The 26502-nt window shown below is 49.4% G+C and overlaps 1 protein-coding gene across 1 annotated transcript in view; it reads right to left on the bottom strand.

Moving 5' to 3' along the window:
* The window catches only part of MYO15B (myosin XVB), a 30438-nt gene extending 5914 nt beyond the window's left edge, over window positions 1–24524 (bottom strand). The window contains exons 1-40 of the mRNA XM_066200761.1: window positions 24387–24524; window positions 24099–24224; window positions 23516–23593; window positions 23037–23179; window positions 22899–22944; window positions 22402–22526; window positions 22179–22296; window positions 21550–21725; window positions 21291–21384; window positions 17530–17587; window positions 15854–15984; window positions 15652–15747; window positions 13882–14117; window positions 13622–13800; window positions 12877–12949; window positions 12246–12452; window positions 12075–12154; window positions 11788–11885; window positions 11517–11604; window positions 10048–10158; window positions 9779–9873; window positions 8976–9209; window positions 8390–8486; window positions 7897–8043; window positions 7459–7648; window positions 7251–7341; window positions 6503–6710; window positions 4946–5061; window positions 4376–4435; window positions 4066–4141; window positions 3465–3583; window positions 3134–3252; window positions 2603–2744; window positions 2365–2476; window positions 1887–2047; window positions 1514–1626; window positions 1344–1407; window positions 1034–1106; window positions 611–687; window positions 158–234 (exon numbers count right to left, since the gene is read on the bottom strand). Of these exons, the coding sequence (XP_066056858.1) occupies window positions 158–234; window positions 611–687; window positions 1034–1106; window positions 1344–1407; window positions 1514–1626; window positions 1887–2047; window positions 2365–2476; window positions 2603–2744; window positions 3134–3252; window positions 3465–3583; window positions 4066–4141; window positions 4376–4435; window positions 4946–5061; window positions 6503–6710; window positions 7251–7341; window positions 7459–7648; window positions 7897–8043; window positions 8390–8486; window positions 8976–9209; window positions 9779–9873; window positions 10048–10158; window positions 11517–11604; window positions 11788–11885; window positions 12075–12154; window positions 12246–12452; window positions 12877–12949; window positions 13622–13800; window positions 13882–14117; window positions 15652–15747; window positions 15854–15984; window positions 17530–17587; window positions 21291–21384; window positions 21550–21725; window positions 22179–22296; window positions 22402–22526; window positions 22899–22944; window positions 23037–23179; window positions 23516–23593; window positions 24099–24224; window positions 24387–24524 (4772 nt within the window). The remainder of the gene's footprint in view (window positions 1–157; window positions 235–610; window positions 688–1033; window positions 1107–1343; window positions 1408–1513; window positions 1627–1886; window positions 2048–2364; window positions 2477–2602; window positions 2745–3133; window positions 3253–3464; window positions 3584–4065; window positions 4142–4375; window positions 4436–4945; window positions 5062–6502; window positions 6711–7250; window positions 7342–7458; window positions 7649–7896; window positions 8044–8389; window positions 8487–8975; window positions 9210–9778; window positions 9874–10047; window positions 10159–11516; window positions 11605–11787; window positions 11886–12074; window positions 12155–12245; window positions 12453–12876; window positions 12950–13621; window positions 13801–13881; window positions 14118–15651; window positions 15748–15853; window positions 15985–17529; window positions 17588–21290; window positions 21385–21549; window positions 21726–22178; window positions 22297–22401; window positions 22527–22898; window positions 22945–23036; window positions 23180–23515; window positions 23594–24098; window positions 24225–24386) is intronic.
* Between the last annotated feature and the right edge of the window lie 1978 nt (window positions 24525–26502).

Here is a 26502-nt window from a genome sequence, read left to right as displayed (position 1 = left end):
GCAGAATGTCCTGAGAGCTCAGCAGGAGCTTCAGCACTGGAGCAGCTGGGGACAACCCATCATGAGGGGACACCCTCTCCCCTGGCCCTGGTGTCCCTGCAGCAGATGGTTCCTGTCCAGCTCTGCACACACAGGAGCTGGCAGTGCTGGTACTCACTGCTGAGGGTTGTGGGTGACCTGTTTGATGACCTGGCAGTAGATCTCATCGTGCAAATTCTCCTTCTCCTTGCACAGCTGCAGCCAGAGAGGAGAAAACAGCATCAGAGAGGGGATGAGAGCATTGGAGACATTCCCAGGTCATCTCTGTGCCCTTCCTCTCCCAGCTTCAGAGCTCTGCCAGTTTGGCTTTAAGTTTGGGCTTTGCAGCCTCTGGTCTCTAGTGCTATTTAGGCTCAAAGAAGGAGAGAGGAGAGGCAGGTTATGCTCTCATCCAGACAGCGATATCCAGGGAAACCATTTACATGCAACCCCTCCCCACAGTCTGTTTCAGCTCCCTGCCTCGTGTAGGAGGTGCTATTGTGGCTCTCCCTGCTCTTTTCCTTCCCAGAAAGGTGTTGGCCTTCCATTCCCATTGGTGCTTCTGCACTTTTCCCAGTGGGAGATGACAAACCTGAAGGATTTCATAGACGCATTGGATGTCAGTCTGGTGCTTGTGTTTTGGCTGATCTCCCATGAACCGCATCAGCGCTGCAAGGCAAAGCCTGACCTTTAGTCTGAGCAGGGGTGGTTCTGCCATGGGCTTGGCAGTGGACAAGGAAATGTCCTGGAAACTTCTCTGCTGTTACAAGGCTTGCACTGGGCATGTGGAGTCAGCCCAAAGCCCAGGCAGAGTGCTCTGGGATACTTTGCACTCAAGGCAAAGTCCCTTTTGCTGGAAGCTTTCAGCAAGCACACGGAGTTATGAACTGCAGAGATGCCTTAGAAGGGGCCCTCCTCACCCAGTTTCCACTCCCGCTGAGCCCCACAATGTCTGTGTGCACCCACCCTGACCACCCCACTCCCCCCCTCTGCTGTGTCCCAGGGGGGTCCTTACTCTGGAAGTTCTTTGTAGCCACCTCGTTCACCTCACTGTCAGAGTACCGGAGCAGAGATGCCTGGATTGGGACCTACAGGGCCAGAAGACAGGGATAAAACCCTGCTGTGGGTCACACAGAGCTGTGCTCTGCAGGCTTCACCAGAGACTTGAGCTCCCAGGATCCCACAGGCAGCACCAAAGAGTAGGGGACACCTACACTCTCCAGAGACTGCAGCCAAGGATCTTTCTTTGGTCATTTGGGGACAAAGCCAGAGGCAGTGCTGGGGCTGGGGTTCTGGCTGTGGCCAGGGGGAGAGGCTGGGCTCACCTTGGTGTGCCGCACCAGGTCAGCAACGCTCTTCTTCTCAGCAGGCGTCCCCTTCAGGCCCTGCCTAGACAGAGGAGAGGGAACATGCAGTCCAAGAAATACCCCCAGAAATGGCCTGGTGTGGGTCAGGCTACCCAGGTCCTGTCTGGGAAGGAGCACAGCCTACTCACATGGACTGAGCCTCTCGGAAGTAGGTGGTGGCGAAGTCAGTCATGGTGTAATGGTCACCAGTGGGGACTAACATGGTGCTGGTGGCTTCTGGTGTCAGGCTGAGGAGAGAACTCTGCGGGAACACCACCAAACCTGCCCTAAAACATCAGCTGAGGAACTGCAGTGTGTATTCTCAGCTGCCAGGCCTCATCTCTGTGTGGTGCCTCCCCTCCAACACTGATGGATCTGAGTGTCCCATCTGCAAAGACTAAGCACTCATCATCTTCCCTCTGCCCTCACGGGTCAGACACCACCAGAGCCATGGACCCACGCTGGCAGCTCCCACAGAACCCAGCCATGTCCTGGGGGTGTTTCTCCCCAAGCATTGCTCACCTCCCTGCTGGTGTTCCTGCTCTCCGGGGAAGCTTTCACGCTCTTCCGCTGCTCTCCCCGTCTGTCCATGCTGGTGCTGAGGTAGTCGGGGGCAGGAGCCAGCTGCACCAGGCTGGTGGGGAACAGACCACAGCGACCACCCGTGGAGCCGAACTGCCACCCTGGAAAAGCAGCACAGAAAGAGTCAGGAAGCAGGGCAGCTGCCAAGAGAAACGGGCACTGAAGCTCTCTGCTGACAGGAGGCAACTGGGACAAACTGAGGCAAAGGAGAGGATCAGACTCACCAGGTTTTCCTGCATCCTAAGGAAATGCAGATATATGTAACATATATTCCTATAACTGAGGCAACTGGGACAAGGCTTGTCTGGCAGAGCTGGAGGCTGATGATGCCAGTCCACCCTATATTCCTCTGGTTCTGGGCACCATGGATCCAGCAGACCCTTGGTCCTGGTCCTGCCAATCCCAACACACTCCTCACCTGGTTCCACGCCCTGCATGGGCAGCAGCTCGATGATGTCTCCTTTCTTGAAGCTGAGCAGGCTCTTGTCATCCACGATGTAGCTGCGCAAAGCCACGACATAGTTGGAGTCCTGGGGAAAAGGCCATGGCCAGGTCAGATCTTGTCCCAGGGCTCAGATCGTGTCATCCCATGGACACTCTCAGGTTCATCTGGGAAACCACCTTCATTCCCTACTGCACTCCAGCTGCTGCCTCACCTGCCTCAGCTCCTGCATGAAGACTTCCACCATGGTCTTGATGCACGGAGCCTTTGGAGAGTGCAGGATGAGCTGCTCTGTCTTCAGGGAGAACTCCAGGGAATTGCTGCCTTTCATCTCCACTGACAGCACATCTGCAAAGCTGGAACACAAGCCAGCATGCTCAGGCTCCTTCTGCCAGAGCTTGGGATGCAGAACATGGGGATGGAAGCCCATTCCAAGGACTGGGAATGGAGACATGCCTCAGCATTCTCCATGTTGGCCTTCCACCAGCTGCTCATGGCTTTCACCCAGAGGAGCTCCCTGTGATGACACACACTGAGCTGATTCAGCGCTCACTTGTTGTAAGCAAAGCTCAAGGTAGGAAGGAAAAGGAGAAGCCAGACTCATTGAAAGGAGAGTCAGCTGCTCTAGGATAATCTTAGAGAGCACAGCACAACTTGGAATTTTCAGCTCCCCCATTCAGTCTGCCTCCAACACCCTGCCAGACACAAACTGTCCCTCTGCAGCAACCAGGGCCCTTTTGCTCACCAGTAGCTGCGTAGGACCTTGAGGTGCTCAGGATGGTATCCAGCTGCTTTCTCCACCTTCAGCAGCCTCATGCCCCGGTGAGAAACACCCAGGATCTCCACATCACTTCCCTTTTCACCCTGTAAGAGAAATGCAGCACAGGGAATCGAAGGCTCCATCCCACCAGCACAGGTGGCACCAGAGAAAGGAGATGCCACACAAGAGGTGTGAAACCCTGCAAGGTGTGGAAGGTACAGAATCACTGCAGTGTGGGCAGGCAGGGGGACACAAAGAGTGAACTGGAGCCACAGCTAAAGCAAGCCCAGGGTCTGGTGAGAGAATTAAGACTCACTTGAACTGGGAAAAGGCGAGAGAAATAGTTGGCCCAGTTGTCCCGAGCAGCCACTACAATCCTCTTCTTTATCCCATCCTCCCGAATGGACTGGGCGTTGTTGCCAACTCGGAACTCCGCTAGCAGGGATACAAAACAGTTACTTGCCCAGAAAGACAGAGGTGACCCAGTCTCCCTCTTCCCAGGGATTTATTCCCAGCAGGCCCTCTGTGTTCACAGCACAGCAAACCACATGCAGAGGGGAAAGGACACTTGCACATACCAGTCTACTACTGGCTTCCATCCCTTTCTACATGAAGATCATGTCAGAGATGACAGTTGCAATTTGAAACAAATCAAAATCCTATCTTTGGGCTTCAGTTTCCTCTCCGCACAAGAAACATTTCAGAACAAAGTTTTTCTGGCTCACAGGAATTTCGGGGCCATTTGGAATAAACAGACATTCCTACACTGCACTCTACAAATGTGCTTTCCTGCTGCGGTGCCAAACATTTCTGCTCTGCCCTAAGTTCTGACTGAAAGGCTTGGAGGCCAGTTTCTCGTTTCAGACCAGAGGCTGGGATGGGCACAGAGGGGAAGGGGTGGTGGGGCTGTTAATTACTCAGCAGGTCTTTCATCTTGCGCTTCTCCTCCCTGGAGATCCGAAAGCTGGACTCAGAGAAGGTGTCACGGATGATCTGCAGAGGGAACAGGGAGGTTTCCATTGCAAAGGCCACACCTGGCTGTGTTGGAGCATCTGAGGCTGTTAAACCGAGTCTCAGAGAGGAGTGAACAGGGACTGGGCTGGATGGATCTGGAGAAGAGACTTGCACTGCTCGGGATGGAGAAGTGAAGGTAACTTATGCAATGTAATTATGGAATATTTTGTCCCCAGAGAGACAACTGGCCTTGAGCCACACTCCAGTGCTTACCTGTTCACACAGCAAGTTCAGGCAATAAGGGTGGCTGAAATTTTCTTTGGGGTAAAACACCTGCAAGAGGAGGGTAATAGTGGTGTTACAGATATTGCAGAAGCAGCTCCCCAGGGGTGTTTTGCAATCCATAAGCCCTGCTGCCAGGGAGGAATGAGTTCATCTCCAGGGACAGGCAGGGAGGAGACACTGTGAATGTAAATAAAAGGACCAGGAGTGAAGGACCAAAACCTGAGAGATCAGACCAAGGGATGAATCCTGGTGAGTTTAGCACACTCTCCAATACTTGATTTTAAACACATTTGTACTATTTTAACAGGAATGCACCAGGCAACAACAAATTCAGTTTTATATTTCTCAGTGATCTACAGAGGAAGGAAAGGAGAGCAGAGAAACTGAGACACAAGTGTCAGTAGGGCAGAGCAGGACCCCTGCCTCCAACTCCTGTGTCTGTGATCCCAGAATTATCTTTGTGCCCTTATTTTACATTGAGTGCCTATGACCAAAATAACCCATTTTGACCAAAGATAACTCCCCCACAGCCAATCCTCCTCAGCTAAGGAACTGAACCTCTTTGCGCAGAAAAATTTTCCAAGTGGGGTCGACGTAGGAAAAGCTGACACTGGTGGTGAGCTTGTACAGCTGGGTCTTGATCCCATCATCACCTGCCATTGTCACAGCAGACTCTGTGTGGGGAGAAAAAGCAGTGAAGATGGGCTGTGAAGGTTACAAGGTCCTTTCCACCCACCAAAGACCTACCAGGAGAAAAGGGATGGTTCCCGATGGAATATTCCTGTCAGGGAATCTCCTGAGAGTCAGTGACCAGCTCATGTGAGCACAAACCCGACATTTCCAGAATTTCTGAGAGCATTTACACTTCCTGTATTAGCCACAAAGTTCACTGCAGAAGCACTCCAGGCACAGGGAGCACTCAGCCTCCCACGCAAAATACTCCCTTGGTGCTTGAGGTTGAAGACACAGACTTCACTTTGTGTCATTATAAAAAGGCTGCTAAAGGTTTCAAAGGGACATAGAAGTTCTCCCCTGACCTTGGAGGGTGCAAGGTTCTGGTACAGGGCACCCAAAACTAGCACTGGATTGTCTCTCTGCAGATGTGTTAAAGACAGGCTCAGGCTGAAGGCAACTGTTCAAAGTTGTTATTTTATGAGGTAGGAATATCTTCATTTAAGCACTTCAAACTTTCAAAACTTCAGCGTTCATAGACAAATTATGTAGTAATTCCCATACTTCAGCTGTTTCTATATCCCCATTCCAAAGCATGAAGGAATTTTTCAGGCTATTCCAGTTATTTTGATTTACTTTTACAGGACTTCCTAAAGAATAATTTTTAAGAGAGGAGGAGCTAACAGGGAAATTCTTTTATACCAGGGAAGTTGCTGCGGGATGGAGTCCCTCAGTAATGTGCTTGATTGACTGTTCCTTGCAGGTTGTGCAATGTGATGCTGATGAGAATTTTAAACAGCTTGAAATACATTGGTACAGGTATCCAGTGTATAAAATTAATGCAGGCTCACACTGAAATTCAGAGGCAAAACTAAGACTGAATAACACTTCTAAACTACTGCTGATAAGCATTAGCTCTACTTTTTTAAAGTGGGCAGCGTCCAAACACTGTTTCTGTGTCCAGGGTCTCCCAGGGTCAGCCCCCCTCTGAGAAACATTCCCTCATTCCTCAGCCTGTCTCTAAGATCCCTCCAGAGGTTTGTAAGGTGAAAGCCCTGGAGTCCCATTCCTCCCTGGTCTAAAGTCCACCCACTAATTGCCACTTTGATAATTATGGTGCAGGTAGACAATAAAAGTATTGGGGGCTGGGCCTTGATAAAGCTGTAGCCCAAAGGACCTTTCTATTTTTAGCCTCATTTTTTCAGAAGGGAAGAGTTAAGTGCTGGGAAGTGCCAGGCTGGTGGCTGGGCCAGGCTGGAATTGTGACATCTCTGATTGCTGACGGATCAGATTGCACCATCTCCCTGGTCTCACACAGCTCACTCAGTCCCTGGCCCACTGGCTGATGCCAGGACCCAGGATCATGCCATGACTCTCCTGGGCTGATTCCAGCCCCATCCCCTCCCTGCTACCAAATCCCACATGGGGGAAATCAATACTCACCCTTCCCTTTGGATTCCTGCCTGCCTTGGTCCTCACGTGTTGGTGGGGGAAGAGAGGGAGCATGAGGGGCCTGGGAAGCTGGTGGGGCACCCTCTGGTCTGAAGATGGACAGGAGAGGCAACTGCTTTTCCTTGATAGAGCTGGAAGCTGGGCCTGGCTTGGGCTTGACAGGTGGAGGTGTTTCCTTCTCCTGTGGCACAGGAGATGGCTGCAAGACAGCAAAACCATTTGAGCCAGTCTTTCCCTGCATTCCTGGGCTCTGTCCTGACACTGCTGCTCTAAATCATCCTAGGGCAGCATCCCACCCCTGGAGCAAGATCTGTGTGAACAGCCCACCGCTGAGTTTAGATCAACACAAAATCTACAAAGAGATGATCAACCAAACCCAGACTATCAAGTATTTGAGATCAAAGCCTCCAGTTGGAAAGGAAAAAAAGGATGTTAACAAGCCAAAGCCTTGGTGTCAATCATGGAGAACATGAGTTGCTTGCTTCCAGATCAGCCTTAAGCATCTCACAATAGGACTTGCTGCTCCAGAGCCTTTGCTTGAGGATGTCAGATGACTTTACAGACTGGAACCCAGTCTAGGGTAGGCAGCACCATGGTGTGAGCTCTCAGCTGTCTCACAACCCAAGCAGAAATCACCTGGCTACTACTGCAGCACCAGGGAGATCCCAGCCTGCTGGAAATGGGAGGGACAGGCTCTCTCTGCTGAGCTCCTGAAGTAAGCAGAGAGCAAAGGACTCACGGATGGCAGAGGTGAGTGGTTCATCATTCCCAGCTTGGCCAGAGCCTCATTTTTGGGGTCATTCTTCTTTACAAATGGTTTGGCTACTCTCCTGCAAGGGAACAGGGAACAGCATTATGGGGTTTGGGCACAATGGAGCCATGTGGCAGAGCTGAGATAGAGAACCCCCATGTCCCTCCTGCCCACAGGGGGGATCCCACACTCTCACCTGCTGGGCTCGATGGGCTGGGGCTCAGGGGCCGGTCTGCTCTGGTACATTTTGATGATGTTCCTGATCTCACGGCTGGGTTCAGGACGTGACTCAGGGCCTGAAGGCTTCACTGAAGGTTGCTGCTTCTTTGGTTTTGGTGTCTCCATTTTTGGCTTTGGCTCAGGAGGTGGCAGAGGGGAAGCAGGAGCTATTGGGGTGACAGATTTACTCAACAGACCAGCAAGGACACAAGAGAAATCCCTTTATGTCATTTGATCTTCCCTTTCTTTCCCTCTGATGCTGACTGGCAATGGCCTGACATTCCTCTTTCCTCTCCTGTCAAGATGCAGGTTCCCAGAAAAGGCAGATCCTTTCCTCCTTGGCCTAAATCCTGGCCTGATGTTCCTGGAAAGTTCTTCCTTGTCATCCTGCTTGGGTCTCCACTGCACATCTTACCTGACTCTGGTTTAGGGACATGCTTCACTTCTTTCCTCTTCTCCAGCTCCTCTCTTTTCTCCTCCTCCTCCTCCTTTGGCTGGGGTTTTGCTGGAGGAGTCCAAGTTTTGCTAGGTCTGACTTTCTTTACTCGGATGTGCTGCTCTCCTGCATAGAGAAGGGGACTTGAGCTAGTCAAACCCACACCAAAAACCTGGCACTGGTGGCATAGTTCCCACTCTTGTCTCAGTCAGCAAAAACCTCTTTTCTAGAGTGAGGGAGAATGTGGAAGTCACAAGCCAAGAGATTTCTAGAAAACTGGCCCCACAACAGCTCACAATCTGAATTGTAGCTAGCTGAACAAGAACCCCAAACTCCTGTACACACATCACCAGTAGTTCCTGCAGGGGTTAGCTGGATTCCAGACAGGGAGACAAGAACAGCTGGGCATGCCAGGAAAGCTGCAGAGCAAGGTGTTGTGATGAGTGAAATTCACAAAGTGGCAGATGCTCACCCATCTTCTGGAAGTACTCTCTCTTCTGCTGGAAGGTTTCCCGAGGATAGTCATCATCCTCACTGCTGGAGAACTCCTCTTCTGTGTAGTTATAATCCTGCAGACAGTGCACAACTTGTTTAGTTGGCACCAGCCAGCAGTACCTCTGAGGTGCCCTTCGGCTCAGGGGTGATTTTGTCTCAAAAAGTTCTGATCTATTACATCTCCACATCCAGGAGTGTCCCAACAGGCCAGTTTCTAACACAAGAAACCCTCCACCAAGCACAGAAAAGGGGGATTATGTCAGAGGCCCAACACAGCTTGCTGGAAGATAAAGAACTCAGAGTAATTAATTCTCCTGTGGAAAAATTCAGCTTAACTGGAAATGAATAGGCCAACCCTGCAGCCAAACCTCCACAGAGCAAAAGCCACTAAGGTTTGATCCTTCAAGACTCAGCAAGCAGAGTTTGAGAGGTCTCAGTATCATCAGTAGGCACAAATCTCTGCTCTCCTCTCTGTCACACCATGGCCACACACGGATGGACGCAGAGCAAACACCAAGCACGAAATTCAAACCAAATCCACCATGCCTGTTTGTTGCTCATACCGGCTCTTTTGCCTTAGCTGGTGGCTCTGGAGACTTTGATGGTGCTGCAGCAGCCTGGCTGCTGGAAGGCTTCTTGGGTTTTGGGAGAGTGGCTGGGGCTGAGGCTTGTGCTGGGCTGGAGACTCTTGGCCTTGAGTTCTCAAGAGACTTTTTCCACTTCTGCAGCTCCTGCTGCTGCTGTTGCTGCTGCTGCTGCTGGGAAATGCTCATGGCTTGAAGGGTCATCTGCTGGGCCTGGGGAAGGAATTGCAATGTCCATGAGCTCTAGGCTACACAAACCCAGCCATCAGTCACAGGCTGTCCTGTTTTTTCACTGTTAACCAACCCCAAAACATCCACATAATGCATGGCAAGTTTCCCAGAGTGTGGACACAGCATGCCCAGGGAGTCTTCTCCCACCTGGCCAAGCATGCAGAGTTCCTAGCACCCCCAAAGGCTCAGCTACCAGCCTGGGACTGCCGTGCACTCACAGGGCTTTGCACAGAAAGCAGAACACTGCAGACCTGCATCTGTAGCAAATCCCAGCTTAAAACCCCATGGGAATTACAGCTGAATATTCTCAGGGCCTGCTCCTGTCCCTGCTTCTCACTCACTGATGGTGCTTCAGTGTCCCCATGGACACAGTGGGGCAAAAAGAGGGTTCCCAGTTTTGCAGTCTTAAATAATCCCCACTTTATGGAGTTCACCCCAGCCCGTGAGCACAGAGTGACAGAGCAGGCCCAAAGAGAAGAGCCGGGCTCCCCCTCCAAGGCACAAACACCAATGTGTGGCTCTTCCCCAGTTCCTGAGGCCCTTCCACTCACCATGAGCATGGCTTGCTGGTTGATGAAGGCTTGCTGCTGTGCTGCCAACTGGCTGGGATCTACAGCTGGAACCACGGGCTGGGGCATCACCATGGCTGTGGAAGACAACAGACACACCTCGAAACCCTACAGGTGAACATTCCCCACAGAGCCTGAGCATCAGCCTGGAGTGTCCACTGAGCCCCTCACCTGACACTGAAATGCACAGGCTCCACTGACAACCCCCTTCCATCCCCTCCCCTCTGCAGTTACAGAAACACTGCTATTACCTGGCACAGGTGCAATCCCACCAGCCCCTGGCATCATGGGCATGGCTGCTGGCATCCCCACCAGGGAGGGCATGGGCTGGTAAACTGGTGTTTGAGTCATTCCAGAGAAGCCTAGAGGCAAAAGACCAAGTCCACTGTGCTTTGGAGAATCCCGACTGAAAATATCCTGAGCAACCCCAGAGAGCACTTCTGGTGCTCTCCACATGCACCAACCACAGCAGGACACAGCAAAACTCAGGTGGGAGAAGGAAACCTAAGAAAAATGTGTGGCCTGCCAGATTTTAAATAGCAATATCCAGATTCTGTTTCTGCTGCCTAGCTTAGGACGCCACCATTCTTCATGATTAAGCTTATAAATAATTCCTGCCTGTGAACAATCACAGAGGGTTTCTCTTGAGGGCTGGGCAAAGATCTCTGGGGCTGGGACTGTCACATCCACATCAATCTCTCTGCAGTGGGTGGCAAGGCTGGATGAACAATGAGCCCTGGCCTGGATGGCATTGTGTGTCGTGGGGAGGAGCTGTGGGAGAAAGAAATTCCTCTGCTCTCAGCAGTCAAGTCCCATATGGGGTCACAAACAAACCCCACAGAGTGCAAAGCCAGCAGAGCAAGGCGTGTGGGGGTCAGACTCAGCTGGGAGGAGTCAGCACACAGCACAAGTCTACTGAATCATTATGTCCTCACCAGTGAGAATGACCCTGGGAGGCCATGGGGAGATCATCATATACCTCACTCATCTAAGAAGCCACCTAAGTGACAGACTGGCCTCAGGCCAGTGATCTGTCATGGGGCTTGTCATGTCTCGAAGCCTCTCCAATAACCAGAAGTAGTCTCCATCTCAGGAATGACTGATCTGGACATTCCCCACCTTTCTGAGACTGCTGGGTGTGTTCCTACCCATGCAGATTTGTCAGTGCCATTAATACGTTGGTGTTTGACTCCACCCTGCTGCAAATGCCAGAGTCTTAGCTCCACAGAAATGTGGAAAAGTAAAGAAACCAAACACACAAATGAGAACCTCTTCAGGGTTCAGACTTACTAACCCAAGGAATAGCTATAGATGATGGGAAGTTCTGTAAGGAAGTAATAAAAAAAGATTAAAACCACTCCCCCATAAAGGCACCAACTGCTCTGTGAAAGCATGGGTGAATAGAAGGTGAATACATGACTTAGAAGTATTTGTCTAGGGAAGAGGTAGCCTGGGTCAGAAACAAGCTACCTGCTGCCTTGGCCCCAAGACCAGCTCAAAAGAGAAATTCAAAGCACAACAAAGTCATTCCCTTAACTAACACCTTCCCCAAAGCATCTGTCTCACCTGGGGGTGAGGAGTGCAGCCTGTGCTAAAGCCCAGTGCTCTGCGTGAACCAGCTGAACATGCAATAATTAGCATTGCAGGGGCTCCCTGACTTGTGCTCACTGAAGGTCATGTGGTCCCAGGTGTTCCCAGCTGTCCCCATGCCCTCACAGACCTGTAGAAGGAAGGATTCCTCTCTGTGTGGGTCCAATCTTCCCACCTCCTTTCATGCGTCTGGTGAGAATCTCCCTGTTCTCCATATCCTGCATCAAAATCAACCCAAAACAGTTATCTGAGCTCAGAGGGACAGACTTCGCAGAGGGAAAGACATTCAAAGGCTTGTCGGAGCTGAGCAGGGGCAGTGAGTAGGCAGGAAAAGGCTTGAAGGACTCACAGGGACAGAAGAGCTGCAGAGGGAAGGCAGGAGGGACCATCGGGGGACTTACAGATACTCTGGAGCCCTGATGCAGCACAGGGCTGAAGAGATCATCCACATAGTGGTCCAAGCCTACAGGGGTCCTCAGGTCATCTCTAAAGCTTGGATCTGGGAGCAGAGAGAAGGTCTGGTGACAAGGCAGGCAAGAAGCATTCCCCTGCCTCCAGTCCCTATTAGTCATGTTTCAGAGTGGAGCTCTACAGCAAGAATCACCTGACTCCCCCTCTGCCCTGATGCCCTGGCTGGGGCCCATCAGGCCCTTCCCAGTGTCAGCCACAGTCCTGGGCTAAAGCTCACCTGGATGGAGACCAATAAATTCTGGAGGCAGGTTGGGTGGGGGGTAGGCAGGGGCCTGGATACGTGGAGCAGGAGGGATCCTGTTGAAGAGGAAAATGAGATGAGGACCAGAGTGCTGAGAGATGGGTGACAGGGCCACAAGTGGTGGGGCAGGAGGAATAGGTGGCTCACGTGTCCAGGTCAGAGGACTGGAGGATGCTCCTGTCCCTTTCTGGAGTGATGGGATACTCAGTGGGGGCCTGGGAGGAGCTGCTGAAGTTGCTGGTGTCCTCCATCTCTCCAATGAGGTCCAGCACAAAGTCACAGCCCAGCAGGTCCTGCCATGTGTTGCCAGTGAACATGGAGATAGACCACCCTCGAGTCTTCTTGTCACAGCCCCTGGGAGAGGAAAGGTGTCCAGGCAGGCAGGGGAAAGGGAGAGGAAGGAAAACATTACATTCCGTTTCTTCTTGTCTTGTCTATCCTGGCTTAGGTCCTTTAGATTTAGGCTGTGAATCAACTATTAAGTGCCCATGGTTAGAAAAAACTAGAATCATTCAAGATTTGTCCTTTTGATTAATTTTTTTTTTCTCTGAAGCTGCTCTCACAGATCACACCAGTGGTTCCTCTGGTCTTAAAGAAGTTCATTTTTTATGGTTGATGGTTATGTTAAGGGTGAAGGGAGCACAGGCTGGAGTGGGCACGAAGGCAGTATTCTACATGTGACCATATAAATCCCAGTCTGCAGACCAAACCAGTCTAAACCTTCGAGCTGGTGGCAGCCTCTCACACCCTCAGACCTTCTCCCATCCTCTGGCAGTACCTTGCACTCAGGATCCAGGCTGCATACTGCTCCCCAGTCATCCAGGACTCCACCTCAGCTGAGAACTTCTCCTCTGGCACAGAGAGCAAAGTCAGTACCCACAGCCTCCCTGGCAGGACCCAAAACCACCCCCACATTCCATGGGACACAGGCAGAGCCCAGCTGGAAAGTCTCACACACTCCTGAGCAGGGCCACAGGAGGACTGAAAGCCCATGGAAGGCTCCACATGGACATATTCACATCCAAAATATCTGTTTGACGGCACAGGTTGGCATTTCCAACCTGATGGGTAAAAACCCTTGCAGTGTTCTGGTTTGCTTGGGGATCACTCCACTCACAAGGAGCCAAAGTAGGGATGTTCTGTGTTCACTTCACAGAGCTGCTGCTTGCTCAAGAGGCAGCTTCAGTTAATATTTGAGAAAGGAGAAGGGCAGAATGTCCCTGTAACAAAATATTTCTGCATGCGCTGTGCTGTAATGGATAGCAGCCTGAACAACCCTCTGTTGAGCAGGGCCCAAACCAAATCTCACAATCTCACCCCTCAGCCTGAGAAACAGGTCCCACCAAGCCCAGACTTTGCAAGTTTTGAGTCTAAATTTAGATGCTTGTTTCCCCCATGGTTGTAGCAGCAGTGTTCTGATTCAGTTTACTTAGTTGAGGGAATTATTTCCCAAATGCTGATTTCTACACTGGAAAAAGTCCTTAGAGACTGAAAGACAGCAGGAGGGCAGAAGACTGAGTTACCATTAAAGGTATGAACATCCAGCACCATCTTCCCTCTCCTCTGGTTTGCTGTCCACTCCAGCTGGGTGGGAGGGTAAGCCCTAGAAGGTGCAGGCTCTGTCTCTGTGCACTGAGCTGCCGTCAGGATCTTGCGCTGGCAAACAGCGCTGTAGCCCTCCATGCCATAGTCTGACACAAACCTAGGAGAAGGGAACTGCATGTAGCACTGTTCATCCCTCTTAACCCCTCTGTAAGCCTGCCTTGCTCTTTTCTCCTCTTACTTCAGCAGTGGCTTCTCCAGTGCTGGTGAGGGGCCGAAGCAGCTCAGCAGAGCCGCCATCAGGACCCAGCCTCGCTGGCTGTGTTCCGTGTCTGGGTTCCTCCAGGTCTGGGCAACCACCTGGCTGAAGATTTCATTGCGCAGAACAGCATCACTCAGACCTCTCCCAGCAATGTAGTTGCCCAGCAGGACCTCCTGCCAGCCATGGAGGCTCTTGTCACCAATGAACCGCAAAATCTGGAAGCAGCCACGGCAAGAAAGAGAGAACTGGAGCTGTAACCCTGTCCCAAACTGTGGTGTAAGGAGTTGTAGACACCTGGATGTTTGTGAGCCTGAGTAGCCAACACTCAGATTGGGGTCTGTCCTCAGCTTTTTGTGCACCACCAAAGTGCTGGGCAATTTGGGAGGCAACATTTATAGATTGGATCCTGGCTAAAAGTCAGGGTGACTTCAGTCTCTTCTGAGGTATGACTCAGAATTTGGTCTAGGGCAAAATATTTCCCCTTGGGCAGGGCTCAGACACACAAGTAAATTACCACAGGATACTTTCTACTGAGCCCACTGAGTGTTTAAAAGCCTTAGGTACAGTTAATATTATACCAAGTACTATGGGATGTGGTATCTCAACACACTCACTGAAGAAATGATTCAGCTTCTTGGCTATGCATATCGACATCCTCAATGATTTTTTAGTTTGTATTTCTCATCCTTAGGTACAGCATGATTTCTTTTATCCTCTACACTTCAATGAATCACAAATTATTTTTTTTCTAAAATGGAGATCTTTGGAAAGAACATTTAAGAGTAACAACACTTTTGGTACCAAGTGTGTCAGAGATTCACTGAGAAAAAGAGGGGATGTTGGTTGTTTAGTTCTCATGGAATCCTTTATAGCAAATCCCTACTTCATTAGCAAGGGAGAAAACTGCCTTTGATCTTTAGAAAAATAATAGTATTCTCCTTAAACACAATCTTATTCACAAGGGTTTATTGAGGCTTATGCTCTTCTATAATTGGGATCACGAGGACAAAACAAGACTGGTTTTAGGTATTAACTTCCTTAATGGGCTTATTTTAATTCTACGTAATTCCCAAAAAGATTACCAGATTTACTTAGAAAGTATCTGGAGTCTCATTCTATTTTCAACCATTTAAAGAAGAAACATAAAGAAGTATACGTTTCCCATCCACAGAGATGAAATAGCACCATCCCCTTCACGCAAACACTACAGAGTGAGGGTGTGGCTCCAGGTGTACTTTTCCTGATGACAAAGTCCCTGCCCTTTTCCAGCATTTAAGCAACAGTTCACTGTCCCCTGTTGGGTACTGACACATCTGTGAGCCCAAGGTGCAATTGAGATGTTTGCTGTAAACGACATCATGGAAAAGATCTGGGTTAAATGAAACTTTTTTATGACTGATAGATGAGTAAGTGGTTGAGGAGACAGACTTATCATTGCTACTGAGTCTGGAATATTGGGATATTTAAGTTTAGCAGTCCTATTTCCTGTATGTCCTGCCAAATTCTGAGGCTCCATCACCAGGCAATTCACTTTGATCCCAGTAGTCTCTGCCTGGTCTGTGCCTCCCCAAAAACACAGCAACCCTAAGGGGCTGTGTATGATCTCTGTCAGGCTGCTCCAGGGCCTAGAAAGAGCAATTTATTCTGCTTTTCCAGCCCTCCATGTATTGTAAAAACAGTATCCACCAACAACAATTTGTTGTATAAAGGCACCTGTTCTTCAGCAAGGTCAAGAACAATGTCTCTTACCAGTTTGTTTATCTCAAGTGCACTCTCCTGGTATTCAGCATCCAGGTGAGTTAAGGGGTGCTGCAGAGGCTGACCAGGGGCAGGGAAATCTGGCTTCTACAAAAACCAGAAAAAGGATAGAAATATTTGCTCCTGATGTTACTAAAACCAGTGTGTCTGCCCACAGGGGAGGCAGTGAAGAGAGATAAAAAAGAGTTCCCACCTGGAAGTGTGATTTGACAAAGGAGGAGAAAGGATAGCTGTTGATGTTGGGTGGGAGGGAAAGGTCATCCTTGACCTTGACTTCTGGGGGCTGTGTCTCAGTTATCTGGTTGGCCTGTGCTCGCTGTCGACCTGCAAGGGAAGGAGGTCTGGTGTGGTGGCAGGACACAAACAATTCACACAGCAGCTCCTGGCTGACCTGCACCTCACCCTGCCTGAGCCCCTGAACCGGCCCCTGGCTCCAGAGACACCCAGCCCAGCCCTGCTGCCTTAGACCCCCAGCAGGCACAGCCTCACCTCCCTGAGGCCACAAGGACTCTCTTCAGGAGGGAGATTTTATAGTTCTGATCTTTCAGACTCTTCTCCCCAGGGAACACCAGGAGATTCAAGTCTGCTCTGCAGCATTTACAGGCAGGAAATGCTGAGCCCATATAGAGATACTGCCGACAACTGCCCAGCCCACAAGGAAATGAGAGGTCTTGGTAATGAGGGATTTATCATGGATAAGAGAGGAGCAAACATCACTAAATGAAGGGATTTCTCAATGTAGCACAGCTCCTGTGCATTCCTCTATCTCCAGCCGTGTCCCCTGATGCTCTCCCATCCATTTACATCCCATCAGCTTTCATTTCCAGCAGTTTCACTGTTCCCTGAGCTCCTCTGGCTTACATTGCTCACTAGACCAGCTGATAGTCCCTGGAGGGCTCTGCCATGAAATGTGAGGTATTTGGGAATCCAGCACAGTCTGCTCCAATTCACAAGACTCTTCTGCCTGATTGTCTCCCTTACTGTCCCCCCACAGAAGGCCACAGGCACAGCTGGCTTTGAGTTTGACACCACACAGAGAGAGGCAAATCCTGCCTCAACCTATTTGCAGCTTAAATATTCACATTAAATAGAGAGCTACAGAGGAAACACAACCGCACATAACGCTCAAGGTCAGATCAACAGCTTGTGAAATTATTGCTGTTAGTGGTGTTTTGGTGATTTGAAAACCAATTGATGCATCCCTAAATTGATAAATTAGCACATGCTCAACTTGTTTCATTGTTATATCCTTAAGTTATTATTTTGTTATATCCTTGGACTGAAAAATTGTTATATCTCAAGTTACTACATTGTTCCACGATCAAGTTGTTACCGTATTTTTCTTTCCTTCTATTTTACACTTCCTTTTGAGGAGGTAATTTTTAATGAAACCTAAAAATATTTCTTTGAAATTGTCAAAACTGTTATTTTCTTCCCCTTCAATTTCCTTAAAGATTTTAGAGTAGGTAAAAGATGGGTTTAAGATCTTCCACTCCAGATACTCATTTCTGCCAGAGACCTGGGTTCATTAAGCTGTTTGCTGTCACCTAACTTTGACTAAAGAGTTTTGCACCATCCTTGCCATCAGTTCTACCAGCCCAGTTCAAAAGAAAAACTGAAAAGTTAACAAAGATACTGATTTTCAAGCTGGTGTTCTGCTCCCTGTCCCAAGTTGCTTTTCCTCTCTACCATGTCAGGAAACAACATCCATGGTACCATTTGCCTTTCTCATGTTTACACTGCAAGGATAATGAATCAAGTCCAACCCAGTGACAAGCAGCGGGGAGAATAAACACATACGTTGATATAAACAAGGAAATACTCAGTGAAACAGTGCAGGAAAGGGAGGGAAGGAGGAGGATTTCTCACCTTCAACGAAGTGCAGGAGGGCTGCGAGCTCTGCAGGGATCTCCAGCAGCCCCACATCCTGGAGAGAGAAATAAATCAGTCACTGGCTGCCAGCAGAGAAACCACATAAAAACCCTGAGCTGAGACTGGGTGAAACTGCCTTAGAAAAGCTGCCAGGACAGGGATGGAGCATCTGAGCCAAAGCAGTGACTTCTGCCTCCACAACATTCAGAACCATTGCAAATAGGGAGGTATCGCATGAACACAGCTGTGTGACACGGGTCAGCAAAGGAGGGAAAGGGGAGCAATTCCTAAATAAAAAATCAACTGCCACAAGGGGAATGACAGGAAAGTTGCCTTTCTTTGCCTCATCCCTCATTCCTATCAAGTCTGGCATATTGCACTGTAGAGATTGCACCTGAAGTGTAATGGTCATTTCCTCCTGCACTTCCCTGACATTTTTCTTTAGATTTTTCAGTATCCAAAAGTGCCACAGCATAAAATGAGACCTGATTCTGATCCTTGATATATGCAGGAGGTTCCTGAGAAAGCTCAAATCTCTACCTGGGTAATCCAGATGAGGATTTGGCCAATGAGTCTTGATTTTTCACTGGTTTGCATCTTGCACTGCTGCAGGGTAGGAAGCAAATGGGCCAATACAACACAGTGTGTCAGCATCACTGCATGTAGAGTCAGCTTAGGGCATTTCAGACAGAACTACTCAGATAAAGGCACTATAAAACCAAGCCAAACTCACAAAACTGAAGCTTTTGGGGTTTTTTTGTTTCTTATTTTTCAGGTTTGTTTTTTTTTTTAAGATCTGCATAGTAAAGCCTCTTGTCACCAGCACATTATTCTGACATCTCTCTCCACATAAAACTTAAAGACAGATTCACAACATTTTTGATCAGTTTGATTTTGCTCATGAGATGATACTTGACTTCAAGTCTGGCTTTTCAATGGTGTATTCAGGAAGTGGACTGTGAAATTCCACAGTTCTGGATCCACACCTGAGGAAGCAGGTGATACAAGAGCACCCAGGGCTGATTATTCTTGTTGTTACAGACAGAACTATACAGAATTGTGGATAATATCAATTCAGATCCTCTTGATACAGACACTGCAGCAATATGTGTCCAGTCTAGACACATAAATGATGGCATTAGTTAGAAGTGTTGATACAGGCTAAATGTGTTATGAAGCCTTTAATACATCCCTTCCTCTACATCAGCTTCTATGAACATATTTATGCAGAAGCGTCTCATTCCCACCCTTCACAATAGAAGATGATCACCAAAAATTATCTTCCCTCCACCTCTGAAGACCAGGTCCAGTGCTGTGAACAAACACAGTGCTCTGACTCAGGACTGAATTACAATGCCTGGCTCGGCCCAGAGTAGGGAAACACTGAACTAATGAGATATTTCTGTATTAGAAGGCCCTTTATACCATCTAACCTGCATTCTGTACTTTGTTCCACACACGTGTGTGCCTCCTCTAGCTGTTCTGCTGTTCCCCAACAAACCTGGACTGAGGAGGCACAAGGGAGGGAGGACACCTGGAGAACCTGATTTTTTTGATCTCAGACCCTCCCAGACCATTTGACAACTCACCATTCCTTGGCTGGGACTATTCTCTGTGTCACCACAGGCCAGGGAGCTCCTTCTTTGTTTCCTTTGTTTCCTTTCCTCTAACTCCTGCTGTTAGGAGATGAAAAGGGGATGGAGGGTGGGGAAATATGTGTATGAAGTCAATTCCAGCTATTCTGGGGGTAGATGCTATGGGTGGGCAGGAGATGGTGTCCTGCTCCAGCAGATAAAATGACAGAACAGCTGCAGAGCCTTCTTGGAACCCCAACACGGTGTATTGAGAAGGGGCTGCCCAGGCAAAGACCTGAGCTTTGCTGAAACACCTCCTGCCATTCTCGACACAATTCAACAGCAAGAGCCTCCAGCACCTGCCCAGCATCCTGCCACACCTTCCCTTGCTGAGCATTTGATGAGGCTCAGGACAAAAGCGCCCAGCAGCTGCCAGAAATATTCACCCATCTCCTTCAGCATCAGAGCACATGCTAACAGCCTGAACACGGACAGGTGGAGAGGAAACCCTTTAGAAAGGCGGGAAGGATACCAAAAGCTAAACTCCCTCACAGCTCTGCCCTTTCCCATCCATTCTATTGTTCCCCAGCCTCATCACTCACCTGACTCCTACTCCGAGATGTGGAAGGAAGGGCTCTGGCTCTGCCTCTCTCCTGCCTGTCAGTGGTGCAGAGCAGTGTGACTACATGGGAGGTTATGAGGGCTGGGCTGAGAAAGACAGCAACAAGCTAAAGTCCAAAGGGCAGGGCTGTGGGGTGGGGGGAAAGGAGGAACTTTGCAGCAGGTGAACTTTGAGACCTTTGCTGCTGCTACTACATGCACAGAGACCTCAGCAAACAAACACTGAAGGAACAGAAACAGATTCAAAAGAGCTGCACTGTTGTGGTTACCTGGGAGAAAGAAAAGCTGGATCCTGTCCAAGTGGGAAGGGCAAGAAACAGAACAGAAATGCACAGTTGTGCTGGACATGGCAGGAGAGGAGGCACCTCTGCAGGTTTGTATCAACACCACTGTCCCTAACCCTCTGCCCCACCATGCCCTCAGCCATGCCAGGAGCTGTGCAGGGTCCCTCCCTTGTAAAGCTGACAGCTATGAGATGTTTGTTGCTACTCTAAGGATGAGCGGTCTGATTTCCTCTTTCCAATTTTATTTTAATAGTTTGTGTGGAATACATTATACCCATTTGAGAGAACCATGGCTCTCTCCTGTGCACTATTTTCCATCTCCTCAAAAACCTGCCATCCTGTTCTCACCCCAGCTGATTTCCAAGAGGCCAAGGGCTTGAGCAGCCTGAGGCAGCTGTAAGGGATCAGGGGAGGATCATCGTGGACTGAAAAAATCTTGCATTTCAGTCACCATCAGAAATTGAACTGGGCAACAAAAAAAGCAAGATGAATGACTCCTTACAGCTTGAGCAGAACAGCAGCTCTGAAGACCAAGATGGAACTAGCTCTCGTCTCATGTAGGGCAGCCTGGAGTGATGCCTGGAGAGGCTACATAGAACAGAGGCTAGACAGAGTTAAAGTAGGTATTTATTGAAGGCCTTCAATAGATACACCTTGGGCAGTGCAAAAGCCTTGCAGAGGCTACACCCGAGATGGACAACAGTCATGAGTTTCTCAGACAGATAAAAGTTTGGTCTATTTGTGTATCAAGAGTTAATTCTCTAATTACAGCTTCAGGTAATGAAGTCACATTTTCCCAGTTTGCTTCCCTCAATTCACTTTTATTGATACTTTTGGGGGCCCGAGGCAGTGATGGTGACCCTGGTTCTCAGGCCTGGAAGGATTGTTTTGTCTGACCAAAATGTGAAGAGAGCTTACTAACACTCTGTATGGAGTTCAGAGTTATACACAAATGCAGTACAGGATCTGAAAAATATAAAAGCTGAAACTTAAGGCATCATTCCCACCCTGGTTCACACAGCCAGACCCACGAATCAGCTGTGTTTGCAATACCTGTGCCAATTCTGAATGTCATTTAGAGAGAGAAGGCTCCAGCCTCTGTGGTTCCTTCATTTGACTACATTTATGTCAGACAGAGGGTGAAGGACACCTCACTGGGTCACTCGCAACAAACCTTCCAAAGCCATCCCTGCCCTGGCCTCACCCAGTCCCCGGCTCGCTCTGCTCAGGGCAGAAATAAGAAAAGCATCCCTCCTTGCTCTGAGAGGACTGTCGTTACCTGGCAGCGCTTCCTCCTTTGAATCAAAGGTCTGGAGATTAAAAGCATGGTTTTAAATTGCACCAAAGTCTTCTTCAGCCTCCTGTAACGCTTCCTGGAGGAGGAGAAAAGAAAAGAATTGTCTAATGAGGGATGCATCAACCACACCAACACACGTGGCAGGCCAGAAGTCAACGTGAGGAGGGGCCTGGACATCCCCACCTGGCTGTCCCTTGGCATGGCCAAAGGGCCGTGCCTTGGGTGGCCTTTGACTCCTGACCTTGCCTGGTAACCTCTGAAGTGAGCCTGGATGACCGTGGCTTTCTCCTGGAGGACACGGAGGCGCCGGTGGTGAAGGAGGCGCCGGAATTTCCTCTGCAGGGTGACAACGGCCCAGCTCTGCCTCTGGAGCCGTCGTCTCTCCAGCAGCTGCCTGGCCTTCTCCTTCAGAAACACCTGGGCAAAGGCAGCGAAAGCTGCTGACCCACGAGGGAAGCGGCAGCTTCTCCCAGAGCTGATCAATAATAAAAACTGCTGGTTTATCCCTTTGTAGCCTTTAACGGTTCTTGCTGAGGAAACTGGGGAGGGCAGGAGGCACAGGTGCAGGTGACAGAGATGGATGCATTTGTGGTGGATGAGGAATCAGGGACTGATGAAGGTAGCAAAAGTGGAATGCCGGGTAAAGAAAGGACTCTGCCATGCTACAATAGCCTGGAGCTGGAGTCTGTTGTTAATCTGAAGTGCTAAAAATGCCTCCTTAGTACTTGAGCCAAGAGGCAAAGGTGAGAGGGGAAGGTGTGCAAGGCCCTCCCTCTTTGGGCAGCGGCTGAGCTCCTCTCCGTGCTTTGCCAGCCGGGGAATGGGTGGGTGGGGCTGTGCAATCCAGATGGGATTCTCTGCAGGCATCACCTTTGTCACTCCAATCTGATAGAGATCCGAGGGGCTCCCCGCTACATGAGCCAGCACTGCTGCACAGCCTGCCCTCTGCTCCAAGCTGCCGGGCGTGCTCCCAGCCAGGAGCCCGTACCTGGGACACGGGGAGTGCGTGTGACAAAACCCAGGGCTCTACTTGAAGCCCTCAGAGAACAAATCACCCAGGGCTGGGGGATCCCAAGGCAGGACCCCCCTGTACCTGGCCAGGAAGCTCTGGAATGGCAGACGGACTGGGTACCCCTCCTTTCGGATGTGGATGGCCTCCAGTATCCCGGAATGTCGCAGCTGACGGCTGACATAGTCCACGTCAAAGATATTTGACAGCTGCGAAGATAAAGCAGAAGAAAACGTGAAAAACAAGAAATAAAGAAAAATTAAAGAAAGGAGACTGAAGGCAGGGAGTTTAGGAAGAGTCTCCTTCTCTTGTCCTGTCCTTGGACTGGATCTTGCCGTGGGCTGTAAGCCGTGGAACACAAAGCCCAAGGAATACTTTGGTGTCCAGCTGACCCTGGCTTCTGCTCCTGCAGCACAGGATTAACTCATATGGCCATAGGGAAGGGTGGGACACAGAAGGGGGAAGAAAAGTCTCAAGCTATCAAATGAAACAAAGTTTAAATCCCAGCTGTAAAAGGAGAGCTGTTGGAGAAGAAGGAAGGAGCTGAGGGACTCCGTAAGGAGCTCGGGGTTCTGCCCTACCTTCCTGGGATTAGGGGTGATGCACCGGATGAAGAAGGCATGGCTCCTGGAAAACAGAAGGAAGAACCTTGGGTCACCGTCCTCTCTGTGCTGACCCTGGAAGACTTCACACTTCTGTGTGCCAACAGCATCTCTCACCCTCTCAGCTTGGCTGTGAGGTCCTGCAAAGACTGCTGGAATTTGGACACCAGTGTGGAGGCTGGAGGCCTGAGGCCTCTGCCCCCCAGCTGCCTTCGCTGACCATAGGCAGCTTTAGCCCTCTGGAAAATGTGAGACACCACCTGCAGAAACAAAGAAATTACCAAAACTCACTGAACTATGTGGAAAGAAGGATCTCTTCTACCTGAAGCTTAAGGGGGCCATTTTCCCTTGCCCCTGGCAGTGCCAGGAATGCAGCTGCACCCTTAGGCAGTCTGTGTGTTTTATATATATAAAGTGCATCAATTGTGGGCAAAGACAATTTGCTCAGTTCCCAAGTAAATTCAGTAAAACAAAACTCGTGGCTTCTCCGTGTTCTCCTGACACCTGATCAGCAGCTTTCTGCTTCTCACATAAAGACAATGAGTGGATCATTGGGTGTCTGCAATAGAGATCTTCCTCCTGACCCACTCCTGTACCTTGAGGCGGCTCTGGGAGAAGATATCCAACACCTCTGGCCGCAGCTGGTCACGGTTTTTATTGAGAAACTTGTGGACCTGCAGAGGCAAAGTCTGATTTAAAGCACCATTCAGACCACTCAGACAGGCAAACATCCCTGTTACACACACTGGGACCGGGGACAGGCAGCTGGAGAGGTGGAACAAGGGGAAAGCCCTGGAGAATGACGCTGCTTCTTCCTGCTGCTACCAGGGCAGAGAGGACACTGTTTTCTGCCTTGAGAAGGGATTGCTCCTTTTCTCCTTCACATCACCCAGCAGGCTTTCACCTCTCTGTTCTTTTTCCAGCAGCAAGAGCCTTCCTGCATTTCCAGGGCTCTGAGGCTGTTGTGTCACTGAGGGCAATTCCTATTTTGCTTCTGCCCAGAGGCAGCTTAATTGGCTCTTTTAATAACAATCTCCTCTCATCTGATAAACTGATGCTCTAGAGGGATGTGCAGTCACAAGGGAAGAGCTTTAATCACAGAGCTGGTCCATCAGGACACCCACAGCTTGTCCCCAGGATGGGTTATTTCTCCAGCTCTCTGAGCTCCTGCCAGCTCACCTGGTAGGTGACAGGGCCAGCATAATGCTGCACAGTGAACTCTGGCAAAGGCAGCTTGGGCTTGGTGTACCAAGGACTATTTCCATGGTGGTAATGACACTTCTGGAGGAAAGTGTGGTCTGTGGCCTGTAAAAGAGATTTCCTGATGCTGCAATACACTCAGCAGGCCGAAAAGTCACTGTTAAGCTGAAGGTAAAAACATTGAAGACTTGTGCAACCATTCTGGAAAACAGCCTCACCTTAACCATCCTTTGAAAGGGATCCCATGAGAGGCTGAGAGCTCCTCACCTGAGTCAGGGATGTCTGGTCATCCAGGATGCACAGGATGCCGTGGGGCTTTACAGTCAGGAAATCCAGGCACGACTTGCTGTACATCTTGGAAATAGGAATCCAAGCTAACTGCTCCTGGCTGTATTCCTCCTGCATGTTAAAGGCCAAATCCAGCCATGCAAACAAGGACAAATGGAGAGAATTAACAGAGGGATTTGAGTTGTTTATCAGGAAGTTAGTCTTTCATTGCTGTTAGGAACTTGCCTAGAATTGTCTGGTTTTGTTTAATGAAACTTCTTCTAAAGCCACTAATGATTTTCCTGATTTGAGAGAGGGAAGCTGCTAAGCTGAGTGATAAAGTGAACTGTAGAAAGCAACAAGTCTGATAAATGTACTTTCATCCCCAGGACATAAGTGGTACAGAAAATGCTACAAAGAAGCCAAACAGGCTTTAAAAATACCCACTGAGGTCTGGGCTCTGTGACCCTGACCAACTCACCTATAAAATCTGGAAAAAGGAGGAAGGTGCTGACAAAATCTCCTTCCCTTAATTTACTGTAGAATTAATAAAAGGCATTAATCCTCTTTGGACTAGGATTCCATGGATATTGCTTAAGGGGACTGTTCAGTTTCCTGTTCCCTGCTGAGGGATACTCTGAAGATGCCTCAGCTCAGTCCATGTGTGCTGCCTTAAGGTGGTGTGAATTCCACTGAGTTCCACTTGCCTCTTCCTGGGCAATGACAGTCTGGCTGAAGAACCACTGGAGGTGCTCATTGGCAAAGTTGATGCAGAGCTGCTCTAAGCTGTTCACCCGCAGATCCTGCAAAGACAGAAAGGCATCATCCCTTCCAAGGCCCAGGGAGCTGTGGCTCCCTGTCAAGGCTGCACAGGCTGAGCTGAGCTGCTGGTTCTGGCCAGTGTGAATGAACCCCAGCAGTTCAGGCCAGCTTCTGTCTGATTTACAAGCTCTCAGCCTGGCTTACTGACTAGGCTGAACAGCCAGAGGTGAGCCAAGCTGTGAAGGAGCATAAAGAAGAAAAGATCTACTCTTGGATGCACAGCCCCACCTCTGTGTTCGTTCCACTGTTTTCAGCATTCATTGGGGGACACAGGATTTAACAGGAGCCCTAAGTAAAATACTCCGAAGCCTCAGTGACCTCATGCCTCCACTGCCCAGGCCATAACAAAAGAATATGAAAAATAACCTCAAACCCATGGATGTCCACAATGCCCACGGCACTGTCAGACTCCCAGGGAGCCAACCACTCATTGATCCTCAGCAGCAGCCACTCAAAGAGTAAGTAGTACAGAGCCTTGGCAATGGAGTCCCTGAGTGGGAGAGGGGAGAAGAACAAGTTACTGCAAAGGCAGAACCTCTGGGTGCATCTTACCCACCCAGACATCAGCAGAAGTCACCTGGCATCAATGGCTCCTTCTACAGACAGAGGGGTGAAGATCCGATCATAAGATGTAACCTGGATATATAAAGAGACAGAATTTACTCTTATTATCTCACAAAACCACCTTTTTTTCTTTCTTTTTTTTTTTTTTTTTAATCCACAAGGAAGTCAGCCTTGTGAATAAATGGATTTTTTTCCCTGTTTGGCTGAGAATTTCCCCAGATATCAAAAGAAAAACTAAACCCAGAGTTTTGCTTCCAGTCAACTGGCCAAAGTGATCAACCTGAAGCCACTCCTGGCAGAAAAGAGCCCTCCTAGATGTGAGTTCTGCCATCTTTATGGGGCTGCCTTGAGGGGTTCAGCCCATCCCAACCATTTTATTCCTGCTGTTACCTCCCAGACTTTAAGCCTTTTAAGTTTAGGACAGTGGGGCAGGACATTCTGTGCCTCAGGAGGAATGAGAAATCACCAGAAAGGTACTCACAGTGACACGGTGGGTGACAGCACTCTGCAGGAGTTCTGCTGAGACACACAACAGATTGGCCACAATCTGAATCTCAGTGTCACTGGCGATGGCTGCGTGTTCAAGGGATTCTTTCTAAATAATAAAGTGTTCTTTATTATATATTACTATCTATATATATTACTATCTATATATCTATATTACTATATATTATAGATAGGAACAATGGATGCCATACAAGATCCCTCTTGTATTAATATTCTCAGCAGC

The sequence above is a fragment of the Chamaea fasciata genome, unplaced genomic scaffold (assembly GCF_029207755.1).
Source record: "Chamaea fasciata isolate MVZ Bird 193981 ecotype frontalis unplaced genomic scaffold, bChaFas1.0.hap1 SCAF_19, whole genome shotgun sequence".
Classification (NCBI taxonomy): domain Eukaryota; kingdom Metazoa; phylum Chordata; class Aves; order Passeriformes; family Sylviidae; genus Chamaea; species Chamaea fasciata.
The sequence above is the reverse complement of the archived record's forward strand: the minus strand, read 5'-3'. Positions and strand labels throughout refer to the sequence as shown.